Source organism: Pocillopora verrucosa, chromosome 2 (genome assembly GCF_036669915.1).
Source record: "Pocillopora verrucosa isolate sample1 chromosome 2, ASM3666991v2, whole genome shotgun sequence".
Taxonomy (NCBI): domain Eukaryota; kingdom Metazoa; phylum Cnidaria; class Anthozoa; order Scleractinia; family Pocilloporidae; genus Pocillopora; species Pocillopora verrucosa.
This window is the reverse complement of record NC_089313.1, coordinates 967,193-984,021: the sequence shown is the minus strand read 5'-3', so window position 1 is coordinate 984,021 and position 16,829 is coordinate 967,193. Positions and strand designations below refer to the sequence as shown.

Sequence of the window (16,829 nt, the reverse complement as noted above, 5' to 3'; positions counted from 1 at the left end):
TGAAATCACTGATGATGATCTTAGCAATATGACTGGCTCTCGTTGGTGCTTTTATTCAAGAATTGCACCATATTTTACTCTACATCGCGTCTTTTTACAACAACCTATCAGATTTCAAGGCTTATTTAAAGAGACCAGTTATATTCGAGGAAAATGAAAGAAAACTTTTGCAACTTTTTACTAACCATTTCAGTACTGAATCAATAAATCATTTCTACGCACTAAAAAATCCATATTTGAGCGAATGAATTTTGCAGTTTCAGAATGTATACAATAAAGTGTAAAATGAACTTACTGTAGTGCAATTTTGGTCTGAAATCATTGTTGTGATTTCAAATCAAACTTGCGCTGCGTGCTCGTCTAATTTTATATAACTCTATGATTACAGACCAAATTCCACCCCACCCAATTAAATTACCATTATAGATCGCACTTAACTAAACACGATAACAAATGACCATAGTAACCCATTCCAAGCTCTGGATTGTTAACAACGGCATGCGCACAAAGTAAGAGAGCCTGTCTCTCCCCAGCCTCCGCACTTGCATGCCGACAACCGCTGAAGGCCTGGAAAAGGTTACCTTGAATTACAAAACACTGTACAATTGTTTTACCTTTGTCATCATGTTCCTTCTTTAAAATTAAATATGATTCAAATCAAACATTGACTATCTTCTGTCAAGTAATCAATGGAGCATTGTCCACGGTATCACCATCATCACCGTCACTGTCCTCCCCAACTTGAACCCCCTCGTTGGAAACAACACGCACATGTGCAGCGCCTGAAGACCTGAGTCTAAACAGAAAAACGCTACTTAGTATTCATTCACTTTTTCTTGCTATGTTTTCACTTGATTCTCACTGAATCACAGGCGACACTCAGTATGAGGCTTTAACTCCCATGAGTGACCACGACTGAATTTCTCCCTACAATATCCATACAATTTATGGCAAACAGGTGATGAGAATAGAGAGAAATATCAATTAAGGATTAACAGTTGATCCAGTCACAAATTCTCAGAACTAAAATCATAAGAATTGTACAGCAGACAGTAAGGAGAATTACTAATAAGATCTTGGGAGTGAAAGGGTTAAGGGACCAGTCAATATTTATCATCGGGAGGGGGGGCGATGAGGTCAGAGGATTATGGCTGTCACAATAAAATCTACCTGATCCCCCACTGACGCTCTGTGTTATCCTAGTGATCCCCCGTTATTGGTAGTTACCTATTGATCCCCCCTTTGTCCTCGCTGAGAACCATGTGATCCCCCCGGAAAAATCCTCAGACCACCCCTCCCCCCATTGCCAAACCGGTGTCTCACCTTGAAAATGAAAATGGAATATTAACACGTCTCTCCATCCATATAAACCCATAATATTCATTTTGTCGATTTGTTTCGTCCAACGTCTGACACATGTTTGAGTTGAGAGTCTCTGGAAGCCAAAGTATCACTAGGCCAGCGGTTAAAGCTAATACTCCAAAGACAACCATCGGAAAAATAACACTGAGTCCAGGTAACTGCGACTGCGAGATGGAAAAAAATTACACGTTTAAAATACACTTTGATGCAAATGACTTAAAATTCAATCATCTACAGATTCATGGTAGGAACGTGGTGAGTCCGTTTTTTCGATCCAGCCTTCATTCTCTGGACTTTGTCAGTGTATCACTGTAATTTTTACCATTGATATTCAGCTCCCTAACGTAGTCCATAAGCACATATTACTTACCAGCATAACAATATAGGAGGCCAAAATAAAACCAAGGCGAGCAATAGTTGAACAAGTCCCAACAGCAAGGTTCCTATTGAGAGTAATTCACACAGGAAAGATATGCCGGATGCTATTTTGATATTTCAAACAGCGGACAGGGCAGGGAACAAGGGAGAACATAAATCTTAACCAACTTAATCAAGCAAGAGAATGCACATTGCTGAAACAAAAAGAAACAATGTGTTGTGCATAACTACCGACCATTTAGACATGAACACATACATAACGTTAATTACTTGTGCAAAAATGAGAAAGGAGAAAGAAGCGAATGCAAACTGCTAACGTGACAATCAAGAAAATATCAGGGTAAGAGTAAGAATAGATCCATTTGCGCTAATGCACCAACCTAACTAAACACAAACACACAGACAGAAACAACTGCAATGAAGAGAGCAACATAACATAGCTTCCATGAACCAAATAAACTGAATTGGATTTCACTCGATCACTAAGCATCTCATCAGAATAAGAGAATCAGTCTTTTTTTGTCTCACCTAATGGAAGTAGGGTACAGTTCACTGCTATACAGATATAAGATTGAAAATGACATCGTAACAAAGCCGCGTCCAATAAAAGCGAGAATTCTGATGAATCGTTCTTCGTCTGTAAAAATTTAATTATTATAAAATGATAAATTTCTACTGAAACTCACATCACTTTCATTCCTCAATATCTTTAAATTCACCCCCTGTAACCGTCTCCGAGACGAAATCTTACTCCTCCCCAATCCCCTCTCTGACATAACCCCTCTCACACCATACAATCACCGTATGATGTATCATTCGTCCCAACCATTAGATGTGTATCACCTGTTTTTCACCTCTATCAGTGATTTACAGCTAATTTCTCCTTACAGAATCACTACTGAATCACATATTAAGGTCATGAGAATAAAAGAAATCATCGCCTTAAGAAGCCTTTGATTGTTAAATAAATTCTCCTTGTCAGTGTGATAGGAAATGTGTAGAGAACAGTATGAAGAATACACGCACTGATGTTGAGGTGTTAACTAAAATGGATACTTCATTACACAATTAACTACTATGGAATAGTCACGTGACGCGAAATGGCTTTAACCAATAACAAAGCTACTTCAAAAGTAGCAAGTAAAAAGAGGTCGAGAATGCTATGACGTTGCGAACTGGAAATCAAATTCAGTCAATAAGTTAGAAGCATACCTTTAGGAACAATAAGAACAAGAAGACACGCAACTCCACCGATGATCATGAAGACACAAAAAGGCACACGACGGCCAAATCTGAAAAAAAAAGGTAAAGTTATTGGAAAGAAAAACGAGTAAAATAAGGCGATTTCGAGATATAAACACATGATAAAAACACATGAATCTACTGAACAAAGCATACGGCAACACAGAGCGCAACTGAGGTAACAATCAGACTGAACACAACTATGCTGAGAATGGGCGGGATACTATTAATAATCAAACAGAATAATGAAAAACCAAAACAGTTGCGTACTAGAAACTTAACAATTAAACAAAACACATAAAAAAAAATGCGTGGGAGACATTAGCGCGAAAAAAAAACAGAAATCATAGCGCGAGTCGAAACAGAACACAGGAAAAACAGTGCGCGGGACGCAGAAGTAACAAGTAATCAAACAGAGCACAGAGACACGAACGTAGCAAACAATCAAAGAGATCACAGGAAGAACAGTGGGCGAGACACTAACGTAACAAACAATCAAACAGAGCACAGGAGAACGGGTGCGCGAGACACTAACGTAACAAACAAACAAACAGAACACAAGCAAAACAGTGCGCGACACACTAACTAAACAGTCAAACAGATCACAAGAAAATCTGTACACGATGCGCTACCGTTTCATTGATTGTTACGTTCGTGTCTCGCGCACTGTTTTGCTTGTGTTCTGTTTTATTGTTTATGTTAGTGTCTCGCGCACTGTTTTTCCTGTGTTCTTTTTGACTGTTTGTTACATTGCTGCCTCGCGCACTGTTTTCTCTCTGTTGTGTTTGATCGTTTGTTACGTTAGTGCCTCGCACAGTTTTTTCCTGTTCTGTTTGATAGTTTATTACGTTAGTGTTTCGCGCACTGTTTTTCCTGCGATCTCTTTAATTGTTTGCTACGTTTGTGCCTAGTGCACTGTTTTCTCTGTGTTCTGTTTGATTGTGTGTTACGTTAGTGCCTCGCACACAGTTTTTCCTGTGTTCTGTTTGACTGTTTGTTTCATTGGTGCCTCGCGCACTGTTTTGCTTGGGTTCTCTTTGATTGTTTGTTACGTTAGTGTCTTGCGCACAGTTTTTTCCTGTGTTCTGCTTGATTGTTTTTCGCGTTAGTGTCTCGTGTACTGATTTTCCTGTGTTCTGTTTGATTGTTAGTTACGTTAGTGTCTCGCGCACTGTTTTGCTGGTGTTCGGTTGGATTGTTTTTACGTTAATGTCTCGTGCACCCGTTTTCCTATGTTCTGTTTGATTGTTTGTCGCGTTAGTGTCCCGTGCACTGGTTTTCCTGCGTTCTGTTTGATTCTTTGTTTCGCTAGTGTCTCGCGCACTGTTTTTCCTGTGATCTCTTTGACTGTTTGTTACGTTTGTGCCTTGCGCACAGTTTTTTCCTATGTTCTGTTTGATTGTTTTTACGTAAGTGTTTCGCGCAGTTTAGTCTGTTTTGTTTGATTGTTTGTGACGTTTATGTCTCGCGCACTATTTTCTTTGTGTTCTGTTCGATTGTTCGTTAAGTTAGTGTCTCGTGCATTGTTTTCTTTTAGCTCTGTTTGATTGTTTTTCGCGTTAGTGTACGCGCACTTTTTTCTTTGAGTTCTGTTGAATTTTTGTTGCGTTAGTTCCTCGCGCACTGTTTTTTTTTGTGTGTTCATTTTTATTGTTTGTTACATTAGTGTCTCGTGTACTGTGTTCTCTTTGTTTGGTACGTTAGTGCCTTGCACACAGTTTGTCCTGTGTTCTGTTTGACTGTTTGTTACGTTAGTGTGTCGCGCACGTTTTTCTCGGTGTTCTGCTTGACTATTTGTTACGTTGGTGAACACAGGAAAAACTGTGCGCGAGGCACCAACAAAATAAATGATCAAACAGAAAAAAGAGAAACAATGCGCGAGGCACTAACGTAGCAAACAATCAAACAGAACACAGACAAAACTGCGCGAGGCACCAACGTAGCGAACAGAACACAGAGAAAACCGTGCTCGAGGCACTAACGTAACAAACAATCAAACGGAACACACACAAAAAAGTGCGCGAAACACTAATGTAACATCCGATCATACAGCACACAAAGAAAACAGTGCACGAGACATAAACGTCACAAACAATCAAACACAACACAGAGAAAACTGCGCGAGGTACCAACGTAACAAACAATCACACAGAACACAAGAAAAACAGTGCGCGAGACACGAACGTAGTAAACAACCAAACAGTACATAGGAAAGACAGTGCGCGGGACATTAACGTGACAAACAATCAAAACAATCAAACAGAACACAGGAAAAACAGTACGCGAGACACTAACGTAACAGACAATAAAACAAAACAAACAAAACAGTGCGCGAGACACGAACGCAACAAACAATCAAATTTAGCAATGAAAATCTGTGCACGACGCACTAACGTAACAAACAATCACACAGAAAACAGAGAAAACAGTGAACGAGGCACCAACGTAACAAACAGTTAAACAGAACACAGAGAAAACAGTGTGCGAGACACTAACGTAAGAAACAATCACACACAACACAGAGAAAACAGTGCACGAGATACTAACGTAACAAACAATCAAACAGAACACAGAGAAGAAAGTGCCCAAGGCACTAATGTAACAAACAATCAAACAGAACACAGACGAATCACTGCACGATGCACCAACGTAACAAACAGTCAAACAGAACACACGAAAAACTGTGCGCGAGGCACTAACGTACCAAACAATCAAATAGAACACAGAGAAAACAGTGCGCGAGACACAAACGTAGCAAACAGTCAGGCAGAACATAGAAAAAACAGTGTGCGAGACACTAACGTCACAAACAAAAAAAAAACAAAACACAAAAAACACTGCGCGAGGCACTAACGTAACAAACAGCCAAAAAGAACACAGAGAAAACAGTGCGCGAGACATTAACGTCACAACCAATCAAACAGAGCACAGAGAAAACAGTGCGCGAAACACTATCGTACCAAAAAATGAAACAGAACACAGAGAAAACAGTGCGCGAGGCACCAACGTAACAAACAGTCAAACAGAACTCAAAGAAAACAGTGCACAAGACACTAACGTGACTAACAGTCGAAACCTCATTCAAAACAGTGCGCGAGACAAACAATCTCATAGAACAAAATACAACACAATGCACGAGACAATAACGTAACTAACAGTCAAACAAAACTCAAATAAAACAGTGTGCGAGACATTAACGTAACAAACAATCTAACAGAACTCAAAGAAAACAGTGAGCAAGGCACTAACGTAACAATCAAGCTGACAGAACTCATAGAACACAGTGCGCAAGGCGCTAACGTAACAAACAGTCAAACAGAACTCACAGAAAACAGTGCGTGAGACACGAACGCAACAAACACTAAAACACAGCTCAAAAAAAAAGCGCAAGGCACTAACGTAATAAACAATCTAACAGAACTAAAACAAAACAGTGCGTAAGGCACTCACGTACCAAAAAATCTTACAGAACTCACATAAAACAGTGTACAAGACACTAACGTTACAAACAATCCAACACAACTCAAAAATAATAGTGCACAAGGCACTCACGTACAAAAAATCTTACAGAACTCAAAGAAAACAGTGCGCGAGGCACTAACTAACAAATAATCAAACAATTCAAGGAAAACAGTGCGCAACGCATTAACGTAACAAACAATCTAAGAGAATTCACGGAAAACAGTGTGCAAGACACTAAGGTAACAAACAATCAAACACAACTCAAAGAAAACAGTGCGCAAGACACTAGCGCACCAAACAATTTAACAGAACTAAAAGAAAACAGTGTGCAAGGAACTCACGTCACACACAATCTAACAGACCTCAAAGAAAACCGTGCACAAGGCACTAACCTAACAATCTAACAGAACTCAAACGAAACAGCGTGCAAGATACTAACGCAACAAACAATCTAACAGAAATCACAGAAAACAGTGCCCAAGGCAGTGATGTACTAAAGGATCAAACAGAAGTCAAAGAAGACTGCGCGAGGCACTAACGTAACAAAAAATCCAACACAATTAAAAAACACAGTGCGCAGAGCACTAACGTAACAAACAATCAAACAGAACTCACAGAAAATAATGCCCAAGACACTAACGTAACAAACGATCTAACGGAACTGAAAGAAAACAATGCCCAAGGTACTGACGTAACAAACAATCTAACCCACCCCAAAGAAAACAGTGCGCAAGGCACTAACCTAACAAACAATCTAACAGAACGCAAAGAAAAAAGCGCGCAAGACACTAACGTAACAAACAATCTAACAGCACTCACAGAAAACAGTGCACAAGGCAGTACTGTAACAAACAATCAAACTGAAGTCAAAGAAGACACTGCACAAAGCACTAACAAACAACCCAACACAACAAAAAAAACTTTACGCAAGGAACAAACGTAATTAATAGTCTAACAGAATTCAAACAAAGCAGTGCGTAAGGCACTCACGTAACAATAAAACTACCAGAACTCAAAGAAAACAGTGTGCAAGGCACTAACGTAACAAACAATCTAACAGAACCCACAGAAAACAGTGTGCAAGACTCTAGGGTAACAAACAATCGAACAGAAATCAAAGAAAACAGTGCGCAAGGCACTAACGTAACAAACAATAAAACAGAACTCAGAAGATAAGTGCGCAAGACACTAACGCACAAAAACCTCTAAAAGATTTCAAAGAAAACAGTGCGCAAGGCACTGACGTAACAAACAATCTAGCAGATCTCAAAGAAAACTGTGCGCAAGGCACCAACGTAACAAAAAGTCTAACAGAACTCAAAGGAAACAACGCGTGAGACACTAACGTAACAAACAATCCAACAAAGCTAAAAAAAACCAGTGCGCAAGGCCCTAACGTAACAAACAATCTAACAGAACTCAAAGAAAACAGTGAGCAAGGCCCTAACGTAACAAAAAATCTACAGAACTTAAAGAAAACACTGCGCAAGGCACTACCGTAACAAATAATCAAACAGAAGTCAAAGAAAACAGTGCCCAAGGCACTGACGTAACAAAAAATCTAGCAGATTTGAAAAAAAAACAGTGCGCAAAGCAGTAATGTAACAAACAACCAAACAGAAGTCAAAGAAGACAGTGCGCAAGGCACTAACGTAACAAACAATCCAATACAACTAAAAAAAAAACAGTGCATACGCCCCTAACGTAACAAACAATCTGACAGAACTCAAAGAAAACAGTGCACAAGGCACTTACGCAACAAAAAATCTAACAGAACTCAAAGAAAACAGTGCGCGAGGAACTAACGTAACAAACAATCCAACAGAACTCTAAGAAAACAGTGCGCAAGGCACTAATGTAACAGACAATCTAACAGAACTCACAGAAAAAAGTGTCCAAGACACTGACTTAACAAACAATCCAACAGAAGTCACAGAAAACATTGTGCAAGATACTAACTTAACAAACAATAAAAACGAACTCACAAAAATTGTGACCAAGACACAAACGTAAAAAAAATCTAAAAGAACTCAAACAAAACAGTGCGCAAGGCACTACCGTAATAAACAATCTAACAGCACTCACAGGAAACAGTGCATAGGACAGTTATCTAACACACAATCAAACACATGTCAAAACAGACAGTGCGCAACGCACAAACGTAACAAACAATCCAACACAAGTCGAAAATACAGTGCATAACGCACTCCCGTAAGAAACAATCAAACAGAACTCAAAGAAAACAGTACAAGACACTAATGTAACAAACAATCTAACATAACTCGCAGAAAACAGTGTGCAAGACCCTAACGTAACAAACACTTAAACAGAATACACAGAAAACAGTGCAAAAGGCACTAACATAGAAAAAAAATCATACATACCTCACAATAACAGTACCCAAGACAGTAACGTACCAAACAATCAAACAAAACTCACAAAAAACCGTGCGCATGGCAGTAACTTAGCAAACAATCAAACAGAATTCACAGAAGACAGTGCGCAAGGCGCTAACGTACAAAACAATCAAACAGAACTCACAGAAAACAGTGCGCAAGGCACTAACGTACCAAATTATCAAACAGAACTCACAGAAAACAGTGCGCAAGGCAAAAAGGTAACAAAGAATCTACCAGAACTAAAAAAACAGTGCGCAAGGAATTAACGTAACAAACAATCACACAAAACTCACAGAAAACAGTGCCCAAGGCACTAACGTAGCAAACAATCAAATAGAACCCACACAAAACAGCGTGCAAGGCACTAAAGTAGCAAACAATCAAACAGAACTCACAGAAAGCACTGCGCAACGCACTAACGTACCAAACAATACAAAAGACCTCATAGAAAACAGTGCGCAAGGCACTAACGTAGCAAACAATCAAACAGAACTCACAGAAAACAGTGCGCAAGGCACTAACGCAGCAAACAATTAAACAGAACTCACAGAAAACAGAGCGCAAGGCACTACCGTACCAAACAATCAAACAGAACTCACAGAAAACAGTGCGCAAGGCACTAACGTAGCAAAAAATCAAAAAGGAACTCAAAGAATACAGTGCACAATTCAGTAACGAAGCAAACAATCAAACAGAACTCGCAAAAAACAGTGCACAACGTATCAAACAATCAAACACAATTCACAGAAAACAGCGCGCAAGGCACTAACGTACCAAAAAATAAAAAACAACTCACAGAAAACAGTGTACAAGGAACTAACGTATCAAACAAACTAACAGAACTCAAAGAAAACATTGTGCAAGACACTGACGTAATAAACCATCTAACAGAACTCAAAGAAAACAGTGCGCGAGGCAGTAACGTAGAAAACAATCAAACAGAACTCACAAAAAACAGTGCGCAACGTATCAAACAATCAAAAAGAATTCACAGAAAACAGTGCGCAAGGCACAAACGTATCAAACAGACTAACAGAACTCAAAGAAAACAGTGTGCAAGGCACTAACGTTACAAACCATCTAACAGATCTCAAAGAAAACAGTGCGCGAGGCTATAACGTAGGAAACAATCAAACAGAACTCGCAGAAAACAGTACGCAAGGAACGAACGTACCAAAAAGTCAAACAGAACTCACAGAAAACAGTGTGCAAGGTACTAACGCAACATACAATCAAACAGAACTCACAGAAAACAGTGCGCAAGGAACTCACGCAACAAAGAATCTAGCAAAACCAAAAGAAAACAGTGCCCAAGTCAGTAACGAAGCAAACAATCAAACAGAACTCACAAAAAACAATGCACAACGCACTACCGTAGCAAACAATTAAACAGAACTCACAGAAAACAGTGCGCAAGGCACTAACGTAACATACAGTCAAACAGAACTCACAGAAAACAGTGCACAAGGCACTAACACAACAGAATCTAACAAAACCCAAAGGAAACAGTGCGCAAGTCAGTAACGAAGCAAACAATCAAACAGAACTCACAGAAAACAGTGCGCAAGGCACTAACGTACAAAACAATGAAACAGAACTCACAGAAAACAGTGCACAAGGCACTAACGTACCAAACAATCAAACAGAACTCACAGAAAACAGTGCGCAAGGCAAAAAAGTAACAAAAAATCTACCAGAACTAAAAAAACGGTGCGCAAGGAATTAACGTAGCAAACAATCACACAGAACTCACAGAAAACAGTGCACAAGACACTAATCCAACAAACAATCAAACAGAACTCACAGAAAACAGTGCGCAAGGCACTAACGTAGCAAACAATCAAATACAACTCACAGAAAACAGCGCACAAGGCACTAGCGTAGCAAACAATCAAACAGAACTCACAGAAAGCACTGCACAACGCACTAACGTACCAAACAATCAAAACGAGCTCATAGAAAACAGTGCGCAAGGCACTAACGTACCAAACAATCACACAGATTTCACAGAAAACAGTGCGCAACGCACTAACGTAGCAAACAATTAAATAGAACTCACAGAAAACAGAGCGCAAGGCACTACCGTACCAAACAATCAAACAGAACTCACAGAAAACATTGCGCAAGGCACTAACGTGACAAAAAATCAAAAAGAACTCAAAGAATACAGTGCACAAGTCAGTAAAGAGGCAAACAATCAAACAGAACTCACAAAAAACAGTGTGCAACGTATCAAACAATCAAACAACTCACAGAAAACCGCGCAAGGCACTAACGTAGCAAAAAATAAAAAAAATCCCCCAGAAAACGGACACTAACGTACCAAACAAATTAACCGAACTAAAAAAAAACAGTGTGCAAGGTACTAACGTACCAAACAATCACACAGATTTCACAGAAAACAGTGCGCAACGCACTAACGTAGCAAACAATTAAACAGAACTCGCAGAAAACAGTGCGCAAGGAACGAACGTACCAAAAAATCAAACAGAAATCCTAGAAATAAGCGCGCAAGGCACTAACGTAGCAAACAATGAAACAGAACTCACAGAAAGCAGTGCGCAACGCACTACCGTAGCAAACAATCAAACAGAACTCACGGAAAACAGTGCGCAACGCACTAATATAGCAAACAATCCAACAGAACTCACAGAAAACAGTGCACAGGGCACTATCGTACCAAACAATCAAACAGAACTCACAGAAAACAGTGCCCAAGGCACTATCGTACCAAACAATCAAACAGAACTCACAGAAAACAGTGCGCAAGGTACTAACGTAACAAACAATCAAACAGAACTCACAGAAAACAGTGCGTAAGGTACTAACGCAACAAACAATCTAATAGAACTCGCAGGAAACAGTGCGCAGGTCAGTAACGAAGCAAACAAGCAAACAGAACTCACAAAAAACAGTGCGCAAGGCTTTAACGTACCAAACAACCAAACAGAACTCACAGAAAACAGCGCGCAAGGCACTAACGTAGCAAAACATCAAAAAGAATTCACAGAAATCAGTGCGCAAGGCACTAACGTACCGAGCAATCTAACAGAACGCAAGGACAACTCAAAGAAAACAGTGCCCAAGGTACTAACGTAGCGAACAATAAAACAGAACTCACAGAAAACAGTGCGCAAGGCAATAGCGTAGAAAACAATCTAACAGAACTCGAAGAAAACAGTGCGCAAGGCACTAACGTACCAAGCAATCAAACATAACTCACAGAAAACAGTGCGCAACGCACTAACGTACCAAACCATGAAATAGAACTCAAAGAAAACAGTACGCAAGGCAGTAACGTAGCAAACAATCAAACAGAATTCACAGAAAACAATGCGCAACGCACTAACTTACGAAACAATCTAACAAAACTCAAAGAAAACAGTGCGCAAGGTACTAACGTAACAAACCATGAAATAGAACTCAAAGAAAACAGTACGCAAGGCAGTAACGTAGCGAACAATAAAACAGAACTCACAGAAAACAGTGCGCAAGGCACTAACGTACAAAACAATCTAACAAAACTCAAAGAAAACAGTGCGCAAGGCACTAACGTAACAAACAATCAAACAGAACTCGAAGAAAACAGTACGCAAGGCAGTAACGTAGCAAACAATCAAACAGAATTCACAGAAAACAATGCGCAACGCACTAACTTACCAAACAATCAAACACAACTCACAGAAAACAGTGCGCAAGGCACTACAAAGGAAACAATAAAAAAGAACTCAAGGAACACAGTGCGCAAGGCACTAACGTACCAAAAAATCTAACAGAACTCAAAAAAACAGTGCGCAAGGCACTAACGTAACAAAAAAATCTAAGACAACTCAAGAAAAATCGTGCGCAAGGCACTAACGTACCATACAATCAAACAGAACTCACAGAAAACAGTGCGCAAGATACTAACAAAACAATCTGACAGAACTCAAAGAAAACATTGCGCAAACCAGTAACGTAGGAAACAGTCTCACAGAACTCACAGAAAAAAATGCGCAAGAGATTAACCCAAAAAACAACCAAACAGAACTCAAAGAAAACAATGTGCAAACCAGTAACGAGGGAAACAATCTCACAGAACTCGCAGAAAACAGTGCGCAAGGCACTAGCGTAACAATCTAACAGAATTCACAGAAAACAGTACACAAGGCACTAACATACCAAACAATCAAACAACTCCCAGAAAAAAGTGCGCAACGCCCTAACGTAACAAACAATCAAACAGAACTCAAAGAAAACAGTACGCAAGGCGGTAACGTAGCAAACAATCAAACAGAATTCACAGAAAACAATGCGAAACGCACTAACGTACCAAACAATCAAACACAACTCACAGAAAACAGTGCGCAAGGCACTAACGTAGAAAACAATAAAAAAAAATTAAGGAACACAGTGCGCAAGGCACTAACGTACCAAACAATCTAACAGAACTCACAGAAAACAGTGTGCAAGACAGTAGCGTAGGAAACAGTCTCATATAACTCGCAAAAAACAGTGCGCAAGGAGCTAATGTACCAAATAGTCAAACAGAACTTAGAAAATAGCGCACAAGGCACTAACGTAGCGAACAATCAACCAGAACTCACAGAAAAAAGTGCACAAGAGATAAACGCAAAAAACAATCAAACAGAACTCACAAGAAAACAATGCGTAAACCAGTAAAGTAGGAAACAGTCTCACAGAACTCGCACAAAACAGTGCGCAAGGAACTAACGTACCAAATAGTCAAACAGAACTCACAGAAAATAGCGCGCAAGGCACTAACGTAGCAAACAATGAAACAGAACTCACAGAAAGCAGTGCGCAACGCACTAACGTACCAAACAATCTTAGAGAACTCAAAGAAAAGAGTGCGCAAAGCTCTAACGTAACAAACAATCAAACAAAACTCACAGAAAACAGTGCGCAAGACAGTAGCGTAACAAACAATCTAAAGGAACTCGAAGAAAACAGTGCGCAAGGCACTAACGTACCAAACAATCAAGCAGAACTCACAGAATACAGTGTGCAAGACAGTAGCGTAGGAAACAGTCTCATATAACTCGCAAAAAACAGTGCGCAAGGAGCTAATGTACCAAATAGTCAAACAGAACTTAGAAAATAGCGCACAAGGCACTAACGTAGCAAACAATGAAACAGAACTCACAGAAAGCAATGCGCAACGCACTAACGTACCAAACAGTCTAACAGAACTCAAAGAAAAGAGTGCGCAAGGCACTAACGTAACAAACAATCTAAGACAACTCAAGGAGAACAGTGCACAAGACACTAACGTAGCGAACAATCAAGCAGAACTCACAGAAAACAGTGCGCAAGACAGTAGCGTAACAAACAGTCTAAAAGAACTCGAAAAAAACATTGCGCAAGGCACTAATGTACCAATCAAACAGAACTCACAGAAAACAGTGCGCAAGATACTAACAAAACAAGCAATGTAACAGAACTCAAAGAAAACATTGCGCAAGGCACTAACGTACCAAAAGATCTAACATAACTCAAAAAAAACAGAGCGCAAGGCACTAACGTAACAAAAAATCTAAGACAACTCAAGGAAAACCGTGCACAAGGCACTAACGCAACAAACAATCAAACAGAACTCACAGAAACAGTGCGCAAGACAGTAGCGTAACAAACAATCTAAAAGAACTCGAAGAAAACAGTGCGCAAGGCACTAACGTACCAAACAATCAAAAAGAACTCACACAAAACAGTGTGCAAGATACTAACAAAACAAACAATCTGACGGAACTCAAAGAAAACATTGCGCAAGGCACTAACGTAGCGAACAATCAACCAGAACTCACAGAAAAAAGTGCGCAAGAGATTAACGCAAAAAACAATCAAACAGAACTCAAAGAAAACAATGCGCAAACCAGTAACGTAGGAAACAGTCTCACAGAACTCGCAGAAAACAGTGTGCAAGGCACTAACATACCAAACAATCAAACAACTCCTAGAAAAAAGTGCGCAACGCCCTGACGTAACAAACAATCAAACAGAACTCAAAGAAAACAGAACTCAAAGAAAACAGTACGCAAGGCGGTAACGTAGCAAACAATCAAACAGAATTCATAGAAAACAATGCGAAACGCACTAACGTACCAAACAATCAAACACAACTCACAGAAAACAGTGCGCAAGGCACTAACGTAGAAAACAATCAAAAAGAACTTAAGGAACACAGTACACAAGGCACTAACGTACCAAACAATCTAACTCAAAAAAAAAAGAACTCAAAAAACAGTGCGCAAAACACTAACGTAACAAAAACTCTAAGACAACTCAAGGAAAACCGTGCGCAAGGCACTAGCGTAACAAACAATCAAACAGAACTCACAGAAAACAATGCGCAAACCAGTAACGTAGGAAACAGTCTCACAGAACTCGCAGAAAACAGTGTGCAAGGCACTAACATACCAAACAATCAAACAACTCCCAGAAAAAAGTGCGCAACGCCCTGACGTAACAAACAAACAAACAGAACTCAAAGAAATCAGTACGCAAGGCGGTACCATAGCAAACAATCAAACAGAATTCACAGAAAACAATGCGCAACGCACTAACGTACCAAACAATCAAACACAACTCACAGAAAACAGTGCGCAAGGCACTAACGTAGAAAACAATCAAAAAGAACTCAAGGAACACAGTGCACAAGGCACTAACGTACCAAACGATCTAACTCAAAAAAAAAAAGAACTCAAAAAACAGTGCGCAAAGCACTAACGTAACAAAAACTCTAAGACAACTCAAGGAAAACCGTGCGCAAGGCACTAACGTAACAAACAATCAAACAGAACTCACAGAAAACAGTGCGCAAGACAGTAGCGTAACAAACAATCTAAAGGAACTCAAAGAAAACAGTGCGCAAGGCACTAACGTACCAAACAATCAAACAGAACTCACACAAAACAGTGCGCAAGATACTGACAAAACAAACAATCTAACAGAACTCAAAGAAAACATTGCATAAGGCACTAACGTAGCGAGCAATCAACCAGAACTCACAGAAAAAAGTGCGCAAGAGATTAACGCAAAAAACAATCAAACAGAACTCAAAGAAAACAATGCGCAAACCAGTAACGTAGGTAACAATCTCACAGAACTCGCTATAAACAGTGCGCAAGGAACTAACGTACCAAATAGTCAAACAGAACTCACAGAAAATAGCGCGCAAGGCACTAACCTAGCAAACAATGAAACAGAACTCACAGAAAGCAGTGCGCAACGCACTAACGTACCAAATAATCTTAGAGAACTCAAAGAAAAGAGTGCGCAAAGCACTAACGTACCAAACAATCAAACAGAACTCACAGAAAACAGTGCGCAAGACAGTAGCATAACAAACAATCTAAAGGAACTCGTAGAAAACAGTGCGCAAGGCACTGACGTACCAAACAATCAAGCAGAACTCACAGAAAACAGTGCGCAAGACAGTAGCGTAACAAACAATCTAAAACAACTCGAAAAAAACATTGCGCAAGGTACTAACGCAGCGAACAATCAACCAGAACTCACAGAAAAAAGTGCACAAGAGATTAACGCAAAAAACAATCAAACAGAACTCAAAGAAAACAATGCGCAAACCAGTAACGTAGGAAACAGTCTCGTATAACTCGCAGAAAACAGTGCGCAAGGAACTAACGTACCAAATAGTCAAACAGAACTCACAGAAAATAGCGCACAAGGCACTAACGTAGCAAACAATGAAACAGAACTCACAGAAAGCAGTGCGCAACGCACTAACGTACCAAACAGTCTAACAGAACTCAAAGAAAAGAGTGCGCAAAGCACTAACGTAACAAACAATCTAAGACAACTCAAGGAAAACAGTGCCAAGACACTAACATAGCGAACAATCAAGCAGAACTCACAGAAAACAGTGCGCAAGACAGTGGCATAACAAACAATCTAAAACAACTCGAAAAAAACATTGCGCAAGGCACTAACGTAGCGAACAATCAACCAGAACTCACAGAAAAAAGT

At 39.8% G+C, this 16,829-nt stretch overlaps 1 protein-coding gene across 1 annotated transcript in view; it reads right to left on the bottom strand.

Moving 5' to 3' along the window:
* Window positions 1–45: 45 nt before the first annotated feature.
* LOC131782484 (organic cation transporter protein) overlaps window positions 46–16,829 on the bottom strand; it is a 29,823-nt gene continuing 13,039 nt past the window's right edge. Inside the window, exons 7-11 of the mRNA XM_059099216.2 lie at window positions 2,953–3,032; window positions 2,269–2,377; window positions 1,733–1,805; window positions 1,324–1,526; window positions 46–796 (exon numbers count right to left, since the gene is read on the bottom strand). Coding sequence (XP_058955199.2) covers window positions 679–796; window positions 1,324–1,526; window positions 1,733–1,805; window positions 2,269–2,377; window positions 2,953–3,032 — 583 coding nt within the window. The 3' untranslated portion in view covers window positions 46–678. The remainder of the gene's footprint in view (window positions 797–1,323; window positions 1,527–1,732; window positions 1,806–2,268; window positions 2,378–2,952; window positions 3,033–16,829) is intronic.